Source organism: Leuciscus leuciscus (genome assembly GCF_965113295.1).
Source record: "Leuciscus leuciscus genome assembly, chromosome: 10".
NCBI classification, from domain to species: Eukaryota; Metazoa; Chordata; class Actinopteri; order Cypriniformes; family Leuciscidae; genus Leuciscus; species Leuciscus leuciscus.
The window spans coordinates 12,683,809-12,701,422 of record NC_138734.1 but is presented as its reverse complement, the minus strand read 5'-3'; the positions used below and the strand labels follow the sequence as shown (position 1 = coordinate 12,701,422).

Here is a 17,614-nt window from a genome sequence, read left to right as displayed (position 1 = left end):
CTGAGTTGTCTTTGCGGCTGAACTTATTGCATATGCATTTGTAGGAGTTTCTAGCCTAGAAATCTAGATGCACCCTAGCGGCAGCAAAATGTATTTCGCAGCCAGGTGGGTCTAGCAACTCTCAATAGACCTTCTAGCTGCAAAAACCTAAATTGGGTCAGGCCAATCACGTCGTGTATAGAGTAGGCGGGGGCGGGCTTAACATGACGACAGAGTTGCGACGGTTACCTGCTACTTGAAAACAAAGAATGACGGCAGTTGCTGATGGAGAACAACGGTCTTTCGAATCGGCTTTGGCCGCGACTCTGGAGGACTTGGAGTTAAGAGCAAAGAACGACACTTAAGTCATTCTTAAAAAAAGGAAGATGTGTTCGTCGTTTTGCCGGCCAGATATGGCAAAAGTTGAATCTATCAACTAAGCTCCGCTGTTGGGAAAACGCTCTGGTTGGTTGAAGCGCTGTCCTATTGCGTGCAGAGGGAATTTGAAAGACAGCCATTTATCCCGCCCCTCGGAGTGAGCGTGTCTATGGTGAGTTTCCAGACCAAACATCTTGATGTAGGTCTGGCTTGCCAGGCTAAGGAGTTTCCCTTTCAGACACAACATTTATGGGAGGAGAGTATTTAAATGAATCGCGCAACACGATTTACTAATGTTTGCACTAGTCAATTTACAGGTATTTGTGCCATTATTGAACGGCCAAAAAAAGCATGTCTTAACCCATTTTGCAACTAATTTGCGCTGCTCTTGGTAGATTGCGTAGGTCATTATGTAAATGATTTCACTGTGTCTGTGTTCTTTAATTTGCGCGTCAGCAGGTGCAAAACTTGCCACTCCCATCGGCATTTGTGGAATTGCGCGCTCATGCTAATTTGCCCCGTTTAGTAAATCTAGCCCTAAATCTTCAACAGACAAGTGGATTGCCCCGTCGCTCACAATAAGTCAATGAAAATGAAGGCTTTAGCATAAGTTCTGCCGGGAAGACTCGATTGTTACGTCACTTTACCTTCTCATCTATCCAATCACATTCTAATACTTGTGGTGTAAAAGATTGGTACTTACACACGTTTGAGTTTGCAGATGCTGACGCTTCCATTCACCTCCATCCTTCCCACCACCAAAGAGTATACGCTGATTTCACGCAGCCGTTATTTTGAAATCGAAAGCGAGGCTCCGGTGGGAAGAAAACCGGAAGTGTCGCCTTTAATCACAGGTGAGTCGTGAATGCAATGGCGTATTGTTGTGTTTAATGATGTTGTGTCAATTCTAAAAATGACCATACATTTCTTTTATAGAAATTATACAGTGAAATTCATTTATAAATAATTTTTTTTTTTTATATATAATTCAGAATGTAAAAAAAGAAGCAAGAATGAACTATACATATCCTATATTGAATATTAACATCCAATAGTGTAAATCGCGGCAGCAGCTTCAGGTTGGTAATCCAAGGCATTGTTGTTTATCTTTACTTCCGGGGTTCTTCCCACCGGAGCCTCACTTTCGATTTCAAAATGGCGGCTGCGTGAAATCAGCGTATAGAAGCCCAAGAGGACATTTAAACCTAAACAAATGTGTAATGTTAACATTGCATGAGTCTCCTTTGCTGTCATTATCTAATATACAAATTAAAAAGGAAGTGAAATATTTGGGGATTACTATTTCTAAAGATAAAGATGTTATGGAGAATAAAAATTTGTTGAATAACATAGATAAATGTAAGTCCATTCTTAATAGATGGCTGCAGAGGGATCTTAGCATCTTTGGAAGAGTTCTTTTGTCTAAAATGGATAGTTTGTCCAGACTCATCTATCCAGCCTTCTCCTTGCCCATATCGCGAATGATTAAATTAATAAATAAGGTGAATTTTAAATGTATTTGGAGGAATAGATGTCAGTATATAAGAAAGGATGACATGATTAAAAATTACGAAGATGGTGGTGTGGATGCGATTGATTTTGACATTATGAATGGTGTTTTGAAATTAAAATGGTTAAAATCCTTTATTCAAAATAGCCACTCCTTTTGGTTTATTGTTCCTACTGCTATCTTTAACAAATTGGGGGGAATACAATTTTTATTAGGTTGTGACTTTGAGTGTACCTCGTTACCAGTTAAACTTTCAGCCTTCCATCAGCAAGTGCTGCTCTATTGGAAATTACTGTTCAAACATAACTTCACGCCTCACAACTCTCCAGTTTGGAATAGTAGATATATAAAGTTTGGCAGAAAAGCTGTATTTATTGAGGAATGGAAATCTAAAGGGATTTGGGCTATTGCCCATTTCTTGGAGAGAGTTTTGTGAGAAATACCAATTACAGTGTAACGTAAATGTTTTTAATAGAATGATCAGAGCCATACCAATCCCTTTAAGATTAATGGTTAAAGAAGACATGTTGTACTCCAAAATCTCCCCAGAAATGAGACCGCTCTTCTTAGAAGGCCTTGATTTCTGTGATAAAAAATGCACAAATAGAATCATCAGAAGTTTTATTTTACCCGCGTATTACCCAAACCCAATTAGACGCGATTATGTGCTTAGAGATTTTGATTTGGTTAAAAAAAAAAAATAAACTGAGGTTAAATTATTTATCTTTTCCCCTTCCTCCTAAAGTTAAGGAAGTGAACTTCAAAATTTTAAACGAGATTTATCCTACTAATGAATTTTTAAGATTGAAATTTAATTTTGAGGTGAATAATTGTGTTTTTGTGAAACAAATATTGAAAATTTAGAGCATGTCTTCTTTTTGTGTGATGTGGTGCAGCCCTTTTGGAGAGAGGTCCAGATCTGGTTAAGATTTAGGAGGGTCGAAATCCCACCCCTCACGGTGAAATTGATTAGGTTTGGTGTTTGTATGATTAACAAAGAGTGTGATTTAATGATTAATTTTCTTTTATGTTTCGCATTTTTCATTCACAAATGTAGATGGTTTAAATCCAAACCCAACTTTAATCAATGGCTGAATGAGATTAAACTCTTGTGTAAATCATTAAAATTTGTTAAAAATCAGAAAGCCCGTAAATTGTTATTTCTTTTGAATAAGTTTAAATTAATTTAAAGCCCCTTTTTATTCTTATTTTAAAATTTTCATGGAAATTATTATGATTTAAATTAAAGCGGTCATATAGGGATTGTCAAAGTTTTTTTTTTTTTTTTTTTTTTTTTTTTTTGTCATCTACTGAATTTTTCGTCAATGATACCAGGGACACCGAAACACCGGGGAACATGAAATTTGGTGGGCATGTAGCCCCACTAGACTTTTACGGAAAAATTTCGTTTGGTCCCCGGGGGCCACTCCCCCCCCGCGCTGGGGCCCCCCAAACCCAAAAAATGCAGTTTTTCCTAAATAACTACCTGAACCGTGGCACCGAGGATGAAGACATTTTTATGGTATGTTGGTCTTAAGGGCCCACATCAACCTAGCCCATAATCACTCATTTGTGATTTGCGCCCCTCCCATAAAAAATTAAAATGCAATATTATTCTGCTTTAATCGCCCCTATCTTCAGTTGAGATGTTCAGAACTGCACCATATTTCATGTGTATGATTAACTTGACATCCTCTGGGGGTATGCTAAGTTTCGTAGAATTTCATCCATGGGGGGGTATAAAATAAATTCATTTATGTGCACATTTAGTGACTGTACACTCATCGGCCTGTAGATGGTGGTGTTGAGCGAAGGGTTGCTGGTTTAGGATGATACTGTCACACACACACATGCAGGAATACAAACAAACGCAAGCATGCACACACACTGACATCCACACGCACAGACACCCATACACACACATACAAATCCACATGCACAGACACACACACACACACACAAACACACACGCGCACACACATGTACGCACGCATACATAACACGCACAGACACACACACACAGACACAGACACACACATACACACACACACAGACAGACATGCACATACTACTACTTTTTTTAGGTATATACATAAACACGCAATACAGCCAAATTGCTCCACGTCATTTATTTTTGTGGAAAGCCAGTGCAGGCCTGAGCGGCGGTCATATTTTGTACCGCCATGCGGTACATCTAGTTTTTACGGAAGCCCTGAACCGCAACGTAAAAAAAAAAAAAATTATCCAAAAAAAAAATAATAAAAAAAAAAAAAATAAAAAAATATGTAAAAAAAAAAAAAATGCTATCATTTCGAGATTAAAGTCGAAATGTTTCGAGATTAAAGTCGAAATGTTTCGAGATTAAAGTCGAAATGTTTCGAGATTAAAGTCGAAATGTTTCGAGATTAAAGTCGAAATGTTTCGAGATTAAAGTCGAAATGTTTTGAGAATAAAGTCTTCCGTAGAAGTTGTGTGTGTGCTTGCCGTTATTTCACATTGCCGCACAGGCATTCATGCGTGTGCGTGTGTGTAAATACATGCGCTTGTGAAGTCGAACTGCCGTCTATAATAGACACCGTACGTTCTGGATACATTTTAAGTGCATCATTCTGTATCCAATCATTTGGCCGGATCCCGTGATTTCCTCAAATATAATAACCACTGGTGGTTTAGGAAAGATTCCCTGAAATGATTGTAAAGCGCTTTTAAGTGTAGGCCTACAGTAGACATATGAAAGCGCTATATAAATGCCTCATTCATGCATTCATTCATAAAGCTGGATATCTTGATCCAGTCTGACAGTATATTTTATAAAGTCCTATAGCCTAATGTCATGTTGTAGAATATCCCTTTGTTGAAAGCCCAGATAAAAGTAAAAAGCTATCATTTTGTATAGATCCAGTTCACACACACACACACACACACACACACACACACACACACACACACACACACACACGCACAGGCATTCATGTGATGCAATGTGAAATAACGGCAAGCACACACACAACTTCTACGGAAGACTTTATTCTCGAAAGATTTCGACTTTAATCTCGAAACCCCCATGACGTGACGGCGCGGCCACCATTATGGACTGAAAACTGAAGGAAAACGCCGAAAAATAATGGGAGTCAATGGCACTGAACCAACTTAACATAATAAAAACTTAACATAACAAATTTTTTTCTGGCCGTCACATCTAAATATGAAAACAATTTAAAATACATTAATGAGGATGACCGACGTTAAATGACAGAAAATGTTACGTTTATGTGTTGGTTATGCATGGCCTAATTACCCTTAGGAAAATAGTATTTTGGGACAAAATATTACTATAGAAGGACTATAAGCTAGCGGCTCGAATTCCTATAAGATTACTATATTTTGTCCCAAAATACTATAAGATTCCTATAGTACTTTTTAGTAAGGGTATGTCCCCCACCGAATCGGCTTACCACTTACGGTTTGCAAAGATACAATTATAAAATTACTGCAAACCTTTAATCTATCAATATTTATGTTCTATTATGCATTTTCCTTGTTATATGAATAACAGAAATTCATGAAATAATATATATGCAGACACACAGTAATAAGATATTTATTCAAATGTTGATTTTGAAATTAGTGAACATCACCATATGATTTGAAAAAAATATATATAATTTTTTTATTTTTTATAAATGAACATTTCTAAAGACAGGTAATCTTTTACATAGAATATCACAAAAATATTAACAACTTGTTTTTTCAACATCTTCAGTGAAAGTGCACACAGTGAACGTTTCAATGGCAAGAATAAAAACAATCTGTGAATGTCCTATTACAGGCGGAAAGGTAGGCTACAAAAAATATGTGCAATCTAGCAAGTGCACACATGAACTATAAACAGTACTAAAATGGAAGTGGTGCCAAGATCTCAGTAATTAATCAAACACCACCATCTATTGTGTGTGCATTTGTGTGTGAGACGTTTTTTTGTATTTTTTTCTTTTTGTGAGAGAAGAGGCATTGATTTTGCCATTGACTGGCGCTAACGATTTCAGCAGCTTTCAGTCCATAATGGCGGACGCGCCTCCGCAGCGCCATCTACAGACTGTTACCCATAACACAACAGAGTTTCGCCTCATGGGCTTCTATACTCTTTGCCACCACCTCCAAGACGGATCCTCACAGGGGGTCGGCTGCGCCCCTGCCTTTGTCTTCAGGCAGGATATGCAGAGTCCGGACCCTCAGATTGCGAGCTACGGACGGGGCCAACGCCAAATAACTTTATTGCTTGCTGGGCTGTCAATGTATAATTGTCACTGTATTTATTCTCCCAAGTCTTTCTGGTAGAACTGTTGTGAGCCCACTGAACCTGATCTAAACCAGGTTGGATTTGTTTGGTTTTGTCAACTGTGTTTGTTCAACTAGATTCATGCAACAGGCCTCAGAACAGGAAGCAGAATGAAAACGAAACACACACACAAAAAAACTAACCGGACCAGAACATTAGCATGACGTGTACTTTTTAAGGCATTTTCTTTTTCTTTTTTCTTCCTAGTGCTTCTATTGCAGATCATCCACATTTACTAATAAAAAACTGAATTGTAAATTGCATAACTCAACTCAAATATTCGCTTATTAAACCATAATGTTTGCAACAAATTACATATTTATTTAACAATTCTTTTGTCATGTTAGAGTTTGCAACTGTGCTCTCCTGAATCTTGACAGGTTTTTGGATAATGTTTGCTAAGTTCTGTTTTATTATGCACATTGATAATCAAAATAAAGTTAAACTAAAGTTGACATGCTAACAAACAGATTAGTTTAACTAACGTACAGTCGTCCCAGATCAGTTTTGGCAAAATACATTTGTGTGAAACCGATTGGCTTGTAAGTATATATTTTCTCACATAGAAAAAAAAATGAGGACAGATGACTGGAAGATAGGTGTTATGTTTTATTTGAAAAATGTTGTTAATGTTATCAAATAAGTGTTATTGGCTTATGGATATTTTTTATTGAACACATACTATTATATATTATATAATATCTTTATTGTTTCATCTTATACTTAGTGCAAAATGAATATATAAATAGTAAACTAAGTATGATGTTAAATTCACTTGCAGACACTAAAACACTTACAAACATCTTAAAATTCAATAAACTTCTGAGAGTATAATTCAATGCCTAAAACTAGGACGTTGACTGAAAAATGAGCAAACTAACAGTATAGATTTACTTGTAGTATAGTTGCAATACAAAGAAAAACTGTGTAAACTAGTTGTGTGAATTCAAAGTTTACTGCTGTTACACTAAAGTACACTTAAAAGTGCAGTACAGTACACATACACATACAAGGACAATTGTAAGGGCAAGCAAGCAAATATGTGTGTGTTGGAGTGTGTAGTTCATGTATTCCCTGCATTGTTGGGACAAAATTTATTTTTAACTCTCACTAGAGTGTTAGTAGAGTATTAGTAGACTGGTAGGGTTAGGGATAGAATAAGTTGACATGTAGTTGCAAAGTTACTTATAGTCTGTAGAATTTCTGTTGGAGGACCATCACAATAGAGTTAGTAGATATTAAGCAGACAGTCTACTAATACTCTGATGAGAGTTAGTTTACATGTATTTGCAAAGTTATTTATAGTCAACAGAATGTTCAAAAGGGTCCATCAAAATAAAGTGTTGTTTTTGCATCGGTAAGTATTGTAGCCAATCACAGACATGTTGAGAATGCGAATGCAACAGCCAATCTCTTACTTATAACCAACAGAGTATAATGACGAAGTAAATAAGAGGTTCATATTTTGCTTTCTGTAACCCATTCATAATTTGAATAAAGTTTTATTTTTCATGCTGCCAAGTACACACTTCAAAATTTCGTGAGTTACAACTGTGTTAAAACGAGTGACTGAATCTCAAAAGTGCGATGTTTACCAACGGACGAGACGAAAAAATGTCAAAACAGATTGTTATTTTGTGTGATGTTGAGTCAGGCCATCAGTATGTGCTATTAATTAGAGAATTTGTCTTTTATTGAACAGTTAAGAAAACAATAAACATACTGTACATAATAAAAAGTCTTCACAATCTTAAGTTGTGTGTCACTCAAAAAGTAAAACAGCATTTTGGTCATCTGTTTTTATATAAGCTTCATACTGTCGTAAGTCAATGCTTCCTTCCAACGCATTTATTATGACCATGGAAACTGTATAAAAAGAACTGTTGTCTCACATGTTCATTTTTACTTGTGAATCCTTTGGTGTGATCTTATTGGCTGGTATAGATTATGTAGGTGTGTTCAAAAGATTGCTTAAAAGCATGAATGCTGATCTTGAACTTTGCAGAAGTGCTCTAAAGCTGTGAGCAGTCCTTCTCTCCTTTACTGCAATGAAGACTGTTGTGTTCACTTTGCTGGTTGTGGCTGTGGGTATGTAGATCTCTCTTATTAGTAATTATTCATGACAATTGTTTGTTTATGCCTACACTGATATGTATTATAGATAGTCTTTAGCATTAATATTAATAAAAGAACAATTCATTTTTCAATAAAGTTTACAGCACAGGTGATAAAATCATTGGAGGTTATGAATGTCCGCCCCACTCCCAGCCCTGGCAAGTGTACCTTACGGATGGGTGTAACTGGTGTGGAGGATCTTTGATTAACAGAAGATGGGTTGTGTCTGCAGCTCACTGCAGGTTCAAGTGAGTATATAACCTCCCTTTTTAACCTGTATTTTTTTTAAAAACATGTTAAAGCTACTTTACCATCAAACTGCCTTTTCCCTAAAGAGTGCCCTTTTAAGGAATCGATTAGCAAAAGGTTGTTATTGTTTACCATTTCTGAATGTGTATTAAAAAAAAATCATAATTTCTAAAGAAAAAGAAAGGCTGTCAAAAAAAGTTACACATTATGTACTATAATAAAGATGAGAGTAGGTCAGTCTACCAACCATTGGCATCCAGCTCTAATTTTGAATATTTTAGTTTTGAAACAAATTTATATTTGTGTACAGTATTTAAATATGCCTCTTTTCTGGCTTCAATAAATAATAACATATTTTTTAAATTATTATTCGGCATACTAATGCAGGATTTCTATTGTCTATGTCTCTTAGACTAGGTAAAACCTATTTAAGACTATATAAAGACCAGGGCCCGTATTCATAAAGATTCTAAGAATCCTCTAAGAAAACTCTTAATTTAGCTTAAAAACTTTTACGTAGGAGTCTTAGCTTAAAAGCGATTCGGGACCGATCTGAGAGCAACTCTGAGTAAGGAAAAGACAAAAACTTTCATCTTAGTAAGGAGGCGGGGTTGACCCCGTTGCTATGTATGACACAATCTTTTGAAGACTGTGATTGGTTGGTTGTCCAAGAAGAAAAAAAAAAAAAAGTGATTTTAAGTATAGGGTCTATTCTAAGCCTTCACTTTGAAATTACATGCGTAATTTTTCCTATTTGACCGTTCTCACACACACACACACACACACACATTTTATATGTGTATATAAATCCTTTTTTTTTTTTTTTTTACCATGCTGTTAATTTCCTATAAGGTATTTGATTGGCTTAGAATGATAAAAATTGTTCCACTCTTTCCAATTACACTGATTGCTGGCATGTCTATTTAAGTGGTGGTTTGAATGTTGGTTTTAATGTATCAAACATGGAATTTTCCCAGTTGCCAAATATCGTAATGTAGTGATTACTTTCATTTCTGGCGCTGTGCTGTATCAGAGATGTTAGCGTGTCTCCAATAAGATCAGTCACAAACATGATCCCTGCACGATCTAATCTATAGCGTCTTATTAACTCACTGTTATTCATTGTCTGCAACACATTTCTTCTCCCTCTTCGTCTTTCTGCCATTTTCTCCTCTGCTAAAGAAACTCTTAAGCCTCTTAAAAGTCCTCGTCCGTGCTCCTAACAATTTTGAGCTTAAGACCTCTTTTAAGGGTTAAGATGCTTTCTGAATTACTTTTTTCTTTACTAGGATTTTTTCTTTAATTTTAAGAGTAAACGCCCACATTTCTAATAATTTTCTTAGAATTTTGTCACTAGGAGCTACTCTTTGCGTTAAGATTCTTTATGAATACGGGCCCAGTTTCTTTAGCAGAGGAGAAAATGGCAGAAAGACGAAGGGAGAAGAAATGTGTTGCAGACAATGAATAACAGTGAGTTAATAAGACGCTATAGATTAGATCGTGCAGGGATCATGTTTGTGACTGATCTTATTAGAGACACGCTAACATCTCCGACACAGCACAGAAATGCCATAGCGCCAGAAATGAAAGTAATCACTACATTACGATATTTGGCAGCTGGGAAAATTCCATGTTTGATACATTAAAACCAACATTCAAACCACCACTTAAATAGCATGCCAGCAATCAGTGGAAAATAATTGGAAAGAGTGGAACAATTTTTATCATTCTAAGCCAAGCAAATACCTTATAGGAAATTAACAGCATGCATGATACATTATTACCATACCATGGTAAATAAAAATAAAAAGGATTTATATACACATATATAATGTGTGTGTGAGTGTGTGTGTGTGAGAACGGTCAAATAGGAAAAATTACGCATGTAATTTCAAAGTGAAGGCTTAGAATAGACCCTATACTTAAAATCACTTTTTTTTTTTTTCTTCTTGGACAACCAACCAATCACAGTCTTCAAAAGATTGTGTCATACATAGCAAACGGGGTCAACCCCGCCTCCTCACTAAGATGAAAGTTTTTGTCTTTTCCTTACTCAGAGTTGCTCTCAGATCGGTCCCGAATTGCTCTTAAGCTAAGACTCCTACGTAAAAGTTTTTAAGCTAAATTAAGAGTTTTCTTAGAGGATTCTTAGAATCTTTATGAATACGGGCCAGGGCCCGTATTCATAAAGAATCTTAATGCAAAGAGTAGCTCCTAGTGACAAATTCTAAGAAATTCTTAGAAATGTGGGCGTTTACTCTTAAAATTAAAGAAAAAATCCTAGTAAAGAAAAGAGTAATTCAGAAAGCATCTTAACCCTTAAAAGAGGTCTTAAGGTCAAAATTGTTAGGAGCACGGACGAGGACTTTTAAGAGGCTTAAGAGTTTCTTTAGCAGAGGAGAAAATGGCAGAAAGACGAAGAGGGAGAAGAAATGTGTTGCAGACAATGAATAACAGTGAGTTAATAAGACGCTATAGATTAGATCGTGCAGGGATCATGTTTGTGACTGATCTTATTAGAGACGCGCTAACATCTCCGATACAGCACATATGCCATAGCGCCAGAAATGAAAGTAATCACTACATTACGATATTTGGCAACTGGGAAAATTCCATGTTTGATACATAAAAACCAACATTCAAACCACCACTTAAATAGACATGCCAGCAATTAGTGTAATTGGAAAGAGTGGAACAATTTTTATCATTCTAAGCCAAGCAAATACCTTATAGGAAATTAACAGCATGGTAAATAAAAATAAAAAGGATTTATATACACATATATAAGTGTGTGTGTGAGTGTGTGTGTGTGTGTGAGAACGGTCAAATAGGAAAAATTACGTATGTAATTTCAAAGTGAAGGCTTAGAATAGACCCTATACTTAAAATCACTTCTTTTTCCCTTCTTGGACAACCAACCAATCAGTCTTCAAAAGATTGTGTCATACATAGCAACGGGGTCAACCCCGCCTCCTTACTAAGATAAAAGTTTTTGTCTTTTCCTTACTCAGAGTTGCTCTCAGATCGGTCCCGAATCGCTTTTAAGCTAAGACTCCTACGTAAAAGTTTTTAAGCTAAATTAAGAGTTTTCTGAGAGGATTCTTAGAATCTTTATGAATACGGGCCCTGGGCCCGTATTCATAAAGAATCTTAATGCAAAAAGTAGCTCCTAGTGACACAATTCTAAGAAAATTCTTAGAAATGTGGGCGTTTACTCTTAAAATTAAAGGAAAAATCCTAGTAAAGAAAAAAGTAATTCAGAAAGCATCTTAACCCTTAAAAGAGGTCTTAAGGTCAAAATTGTTAGGAGCACGGACGAGGACTTTTAAGAGGCTTAAGAGTTTCTTTAGCAGAGGAGAAAATGGCAGAAAGACGAAGAGGGAGAAGAAATGTGTTGCAGACAATGGATGACAGTGAGTTACTGTAATAAGACGCTATAGATTAGATCGTGCAGGGATCATGTTTGTGACTGATCTTATTAGAGACACGCTAACATCTCCAACACAGCACAGAAATGCCATAGCGCCAGAAATGAAAGTAATCACTACATTACGATATTTGGCAGCTGGGAAAATTCCATGTTTGATACATTAAAACCAACATTCAAACCACCACTTAAATAGACATGCCAGCAATCAGTGGAAAATAATTGGAAAGAGTGGAACAATTTTTATCATTCTAAGCCAAGCAAATACCTTATAGGAAATTAACAGCATGGTAAATCAAAATAAAAAGGATTTATATACACATATATAATGTGTGTGTGAGTGTGTGTGTGTGTGTGTGTGTGTGTGTGTGTGTGTGTGTGTGTGTGTGTGTGTGTGTGTGTGTGTGTGTGTGTGTGTGTGTGTGTGTGTGCGTGCGTGTGTGTGCGTGCGTGCGTGTGCGTGCGTGCGTGCGTGTGTGTGTGTGTGTGTGTGTGTGTGTGTGTGTGTGTGTGTGTGTGAGAACGGTCAAATAGGAAAAATTATGCATGTAATTTCAAAGTGAAGGCTTAGAATAGACCCTATACTTAAAATCACTTTTTTTTCCCCTTCTTGGACAACCAACCAATCATAGTCTTCAAAAGATTGTGTCATACATAGCAACGGGGTCAACCCCGCCTCCTCACTAAGATGAAAGTTTTTGTCTTTTCCTTACTCAGAGTTGCTCTCAGATCAGTGTCCCGAATTGCTCTTAAGCTAAGACTCCTACGTAAAAGTTTTTAAGCTAAATTAAGAGTTTTCTGAGAGGATTCTTAGAATCTTTATGAATACGGGCCCAGGGCCCGTATTCATAAAGAATCTTAATGCAAAGAGTAGCTCCTAGTGACAAAATTCTAAGAAAATTCTTAGAAATGTGGGCGTTTACTCTTAAAATTAAAGAAAAAATCCTAGTAAAGAAAAAAGTAATTCAGAAAGTATCTTAACCCTTAAAAGAGGTCTTAAGGTCAAAATTGTTAGGAGCACGGACGAGGACTTTTAAGAGGCTTAAGAGTTTCTTTAGCAGAGGAGAAAATGGCAGAAAGACGAAGAGGGAGAAGAAATGTGTTGCAGACAATGAATAACAGTGAGTTAATAAGACGCTATAGATTAGATCGTGCAGGGATCATGTTTGTGACTGATCTTATTAGAGACACGCTAACATCTCCGACACAGCACAGAAATGCCATAGCGCCAGAAATGAAAGTAATCACTACATTACGATATTTGGCAACTGGGAAAATTCCATGTTTGATACATTCAAACCAACATTAAAACCACCACTTAAATAGACATGCCAGCAATCAGTGTAATTGGCTTAGAATGATAAAAATTGTTCCACTCTTTCCAATCAAATACCTTATAGGAAATTAACTGCATAAATAAAAATAAAAGGATTTGTATACACATATGTAATGTGTGTGTGTGTGTGTGTGTGTGTGTGTGTGTGTGTGTGTGTGTGTGTGTGTGTGTGTGTGTGTGTGTGTGTGTGTGTGTGTGTGTGTGTGTGTGTACGGTCAAATAGGAAAAAATGACGCATGTAATTTCAAAGTGAAGGCTTAGAATAGACCCTATACTTAAAATCACTTTTTTTTTTTTCTTCTTGGACAACCAACCAATCACAGTCTTCAAAAGATTGTGTCATACATAGCAACGGGGTCAACCCCGCCTCCTTACTAAGATGAAAGTTTTTGTCTTTTCCTTACTCAGAGTTGCTCTCAGATCGGTCCCGAATCGCTCTTAAGCTAAGACTCCTACGTAAAAGTTTTTAAGCTAAATTAAGAGTTTTCTTAGAGGATTCTTAGAATCTTTATGAATACGGGCCCAGGGCCCGTATTCATAAAGAATCTTAATGCAAAGAGTAGCTCCTAGTGACAAAATTCTAAGAAAATTCTTAGAAATGTGGGCGTTTACACTTAAAATTAAAGAAAAAATCCTAGTAAAGAAAAAAGTAATTCAGAAAGCATCTTAACCCTTAAAAGAGCACTTAAGGTCAAAATTGTTAGGAGCACGGACGAGGACTTTTAAGAGGCTTAAGAGTTTCTTTAGCAGAGGAGAACATGGCAGAAAGACGAAGAGGGAGAAGAAATGTGTTGCAGACAATGAGTTAATAAGACGCTATAGATTAGATCGTGCAGGGATCATGTTTGTGACTGATCTTATTAGAGACACGCTAACATCTCCGACACAGCACAGAAATGCCATAGCGCCAGAAATGAAAGTAATCACTACATTACGATATTTGGCAACTGGAAAAATTCCATTTTTGATACATTCAAACCAACATTCAAACCACCACTTAAATAGACATGCCAGCAATCAGTGTAATTGGAAAGAGTGGAACAATTTTTATCATTCTAAGCCAAGCAAATACCTTATAGGAAATTAACAGCATGGTAAATAAAAATAAAAAGGATTTATATACACATATATAATGTGTGTGTGAGTGTGTGTGTGTGTGTGTGTGAGAACGGTCAAATAGGAAAAATTACGCATATAATTTCAAAGTGAAGGCTTAGAATAGACCCTATACTTAAAATCACTTTTTTTTTCTTTCTTCTTGGACAACCAACCAATCACAGTCTTCAAAAGATTGTGTCATACATAGCAACGGGGTCAACCCCGCCTCCTTACTAAGATGAAAGTTTTTGTCTTTTCCTTACTCAGAGTTGCTCTCAGATCGATCCCGAATTGCTTTTAAGCTAAGACTCCTTCATAAAAGTTTTTAAGCTAAATTAAGAGTTTTCTTAGAGGATTCTTAGAATCTTTATGAATACGGGCCCAGGGCCCATATTCATAAAGAATCTTAATGCAAAGAGTAGCTCCTAGTGACACAATTCTAAGAAAATTCTTAGAAATGTGGGCGTTTACTCTTAAAATTAAAGGAAAAATCCTAGTAAAGAAAAAAGTAATTCAGAAAGCATCTTAACCCTTAAAAGAGGTCTTAAGGTCAAAATTGTTAGGAGCACGGACGAGGACTTTTAAGAGGCTTAAGAGTTTCTTTAGCAGAGGAGAAAATGGCAGAAAGAAGAGGGAGAAGAAATGTGTTGCAGACAATGGATGACAGTGAGTTAATAAGACACTATATATTAGATCGTGCAGGGATCATGTTTGTGACTGATCTTATGAGAGATGCACTAACATCTCCGACACAGCACAGAAATGCCATAGCGCCAGAAATGAAAGTAATCACTACATTACGATATTTGGCAACTGAGAAAATTCCATGTTTGATACATTAAAACCAACATTCAAACCACCACTTAAATAGACATGCCAGCAATCAGTGTAATTGGAAAGAGTGGAACAATTTTTATCATTCTAAGCCAATCAAATACCTTATAGGAAATTAACAGCATGGCAAATAAAATAAAAAGGATTTATATACACACATATAATGTGTGTGTGTGTGTGAGAACGGTCAAATAGGAAAAATGACGCATGTAATTTCAAAGTGAAGGCTTAGAATAGACCCTATACTTAAAATCACTTTTTTTTTTTCCTTCTTGGACAACCAACCAATCACAGTCTTCAAAAGATTGTGTCATACATAGCAACGGGGTCAACCCCGCCTCCTTACTAAGATGAAAGTTTTTGTCTTTTCCTTACTCAGAGTTGCTCTCAGATCGGTCCCGAATCGCTTTTAAGCTAAGACTCCTACGTAAAAGTTTTTAAGCTAAATTAAGAGTTTTCTGAGAGGATTCTTAGAATCTTTATGAATACGGGCCCTGATATGTTGGTAGGCAATATTCTGATAAACATTATATCAAGGCTGAGTAAAATATGAGTTTCTTTTTCAAATAGACGCCAACTCGTCATCCACCTGGGAAACCACAACTTGTCTGTTACTGAATGCACAGAGCAGCGGATCAATGCAGAGAAGGTGATTCGTCAACCAAAATATTATTGTCAGTCTATGGACAATGATATCATGCTGATCAAGCTGAGAAAGCCTGCCATCTTCAACAAGTATGTGAAGCCGATCCGTCTGGCAACCAGCTGCTCTTCTGCAGGGGAGAAGTGCTTGGTTTCTGGATGGGGCAAAACTGGAGGTGAGATGGTTGAATAATTAAAATCTTCTTACACTTTTATATAATATGGTCAGGCATTAAAACATGCATTCATTCATTAGATACGTAAACGATGACAACTTTTAGCACTGTTCATATTCTTTTTCCAGTTCACGATGCTTCTGTCCTGCAGTGTTTGAAATTGCCTGTACTCTCAAGTGCGCAGTGTAGGGGAGCATATGGTGCAAACATAACTGAAAACATGTTCTGCGCTGGATTCATGGAGGGAGGCAAAGACTCGTGTCAGGTATGTTATTGACTCAGTCTTCCTCTTTACATGCGTTTTAAACTTTTATACAAACCACAATTTTGTCCTTTTCATTTTCCAATTTTCTTCTCAGGGGGATTCTGGTGGCCCTGTGGTGTGCAAGAGGAGACTGAAAGGTGTTGTATCCTGGGGTGAAGGCTGTGCTAAACCAGGCTTTCCTGGGGTTTATACTGAGGTGTGTCGATACACTGACTGGATCAAATCCATCATAGCTAATAACTAGCTCTTTGTTCAGCCTGGTCGGCTAATTTTCTGCAATTAAATTCAGTTTGAAACGTGTATGTGTTTCTATCTTTTATTTTTACATTGTTTTTAAGCATTTTTTAATCAGTTGCTCCCCACCCCTTACACTGTGCTGCTACAGCAGAATGGCAAAATTAAGTACCCCATCATATGGGTCTGCAATGTCAAATGGAAAACATTCGAAGCCTCAGAGTATCGACAACAAGGCCATCAGATGTAAGTTCTTACATACAGCTAGTCGATTAAAATTCCTATTACAATGTTAGAATGTTATGACTAAAGGTTTAGCAGACAGTCAATCACATCTGTTGCCTCATATGCACGTGCTTTGTATAGTCACAGAAACACTGTGTTGACAGTATAGACTGTTTCAGCGAGGGGAAAATTTTCAAATAGTGAATAAAACACGACAATTGTAGAAGTGACCGTTTCATTCTTACTTTTATAGTCTGAAAAGTCTGTTCAGTACAAACTTGAGAACAGTCGGCAATAATTATGAACAATGTGAAACGTAAAGCAAGTTTACCCGTGGTTTAGAATGACTCAGGGATAACTATTGTGTGAAAGCACTTTGTAGTATTGGAAATATGTATTGATTATTTTAGTATTTCTATATTTTTCTATGTCTAAGGTAGCTTTTGCAATAGCCATATGAAATTAGGTCTCAGTGAACAAAATCTTTGTCAATGTCTGGGGCAAGATAAAATTACAATGCCATTCACAGTCTCAGTTGCTCTACTCTTTATAAATCAACACTTTCTAATAAAACAGAAAGTCAGAAAGTCACACCCTGCATCCCAATGTGCACTATGCATCCTAAATAATAAGTGAGCTTATAAGTGTGTCCCAAAGCATAATATAGTATGCCAAAAGTCCCCGAAAGATCTACTATTTCTGTTAGATTATCGAAGTGTGGATCTGTGCACACTCTAATCATGCTAATATTGCCCACAACCCAATGCGCTTTAGAGGAGGATTCGGTTCATAAAAAAATTAAAAAAA

General features: G+C 36.6%; 1 protein-coding gene and 1 long non-coding RNA gene across 2 annotated transcripts; one reads left to right on the top strand and one right to left on the bottom strand.

Annotated features, from left to right (window-relative positions):
- Nucleotides 1–8,135: 8,135 nt before the first annotated feature.
- On the top strand, nucleotides 8,136–16,648 carry LOC309508465 (trypsin-2-like). The gene is made up of 5 exons (XM_082183109.1): nucleotides 8,136–8,294; nucleotides 8,419–8,569; nucleotides 15,836–16,083; nucleotides 16,212–16,348; nucleotides 16,443–16,648. Exons 1-5 carry the CDS (start codon nucleotides 8,255–8,257, stop codon nucleotides 16,590–16,592), a joined length of 726 nt encoding a protein of 241 aa, XP_082039235.1. The 5' UTR covers nucleotides 8,136–8,254; the 3' UTR covers nucleotides 16,593–16,648.
- LOC309508590 lies at nucleotides 9,426–12,723 on the bottom strand. The gene is made up of 2 exons (XR_014209582.1): nucleotides 11,463–12,723; nucleotides 9,426–10,501 (listed from the first exon to the last, which is right to left on the bottom strand). It is a non-coding gene; the product is annotated as an uncharacterized lncRNA (long non-coding RNA).
- Nucleotides 16,649–17,614: the final 966 nt, after the last annotated feature.

Bases quoted from the DNA above. Each gene is read 5' to 3' on its own strand.
- LOC309508465 (XM_082183109.1), top strand. From the start codon at position 8,255: ATGAAGACTGTTGTGTTCACTTTGCTGGTTGTGGCTGTGG. The intron at 8,295-8,418 runs GTATGTAGATCT...TTTTCAATAAAG, and splicing joins TTTGCTGGTTGTGGCTGTGG to TTTACAGCACAGGTGATAAA. The intron at 8,570-15,835 runs GTGAGTATATAA...TTTTTCAAATAG, and splicing joins GCAGCTCACTGCAGGTTCAA to ACGCCAACTCGTCATCCACC.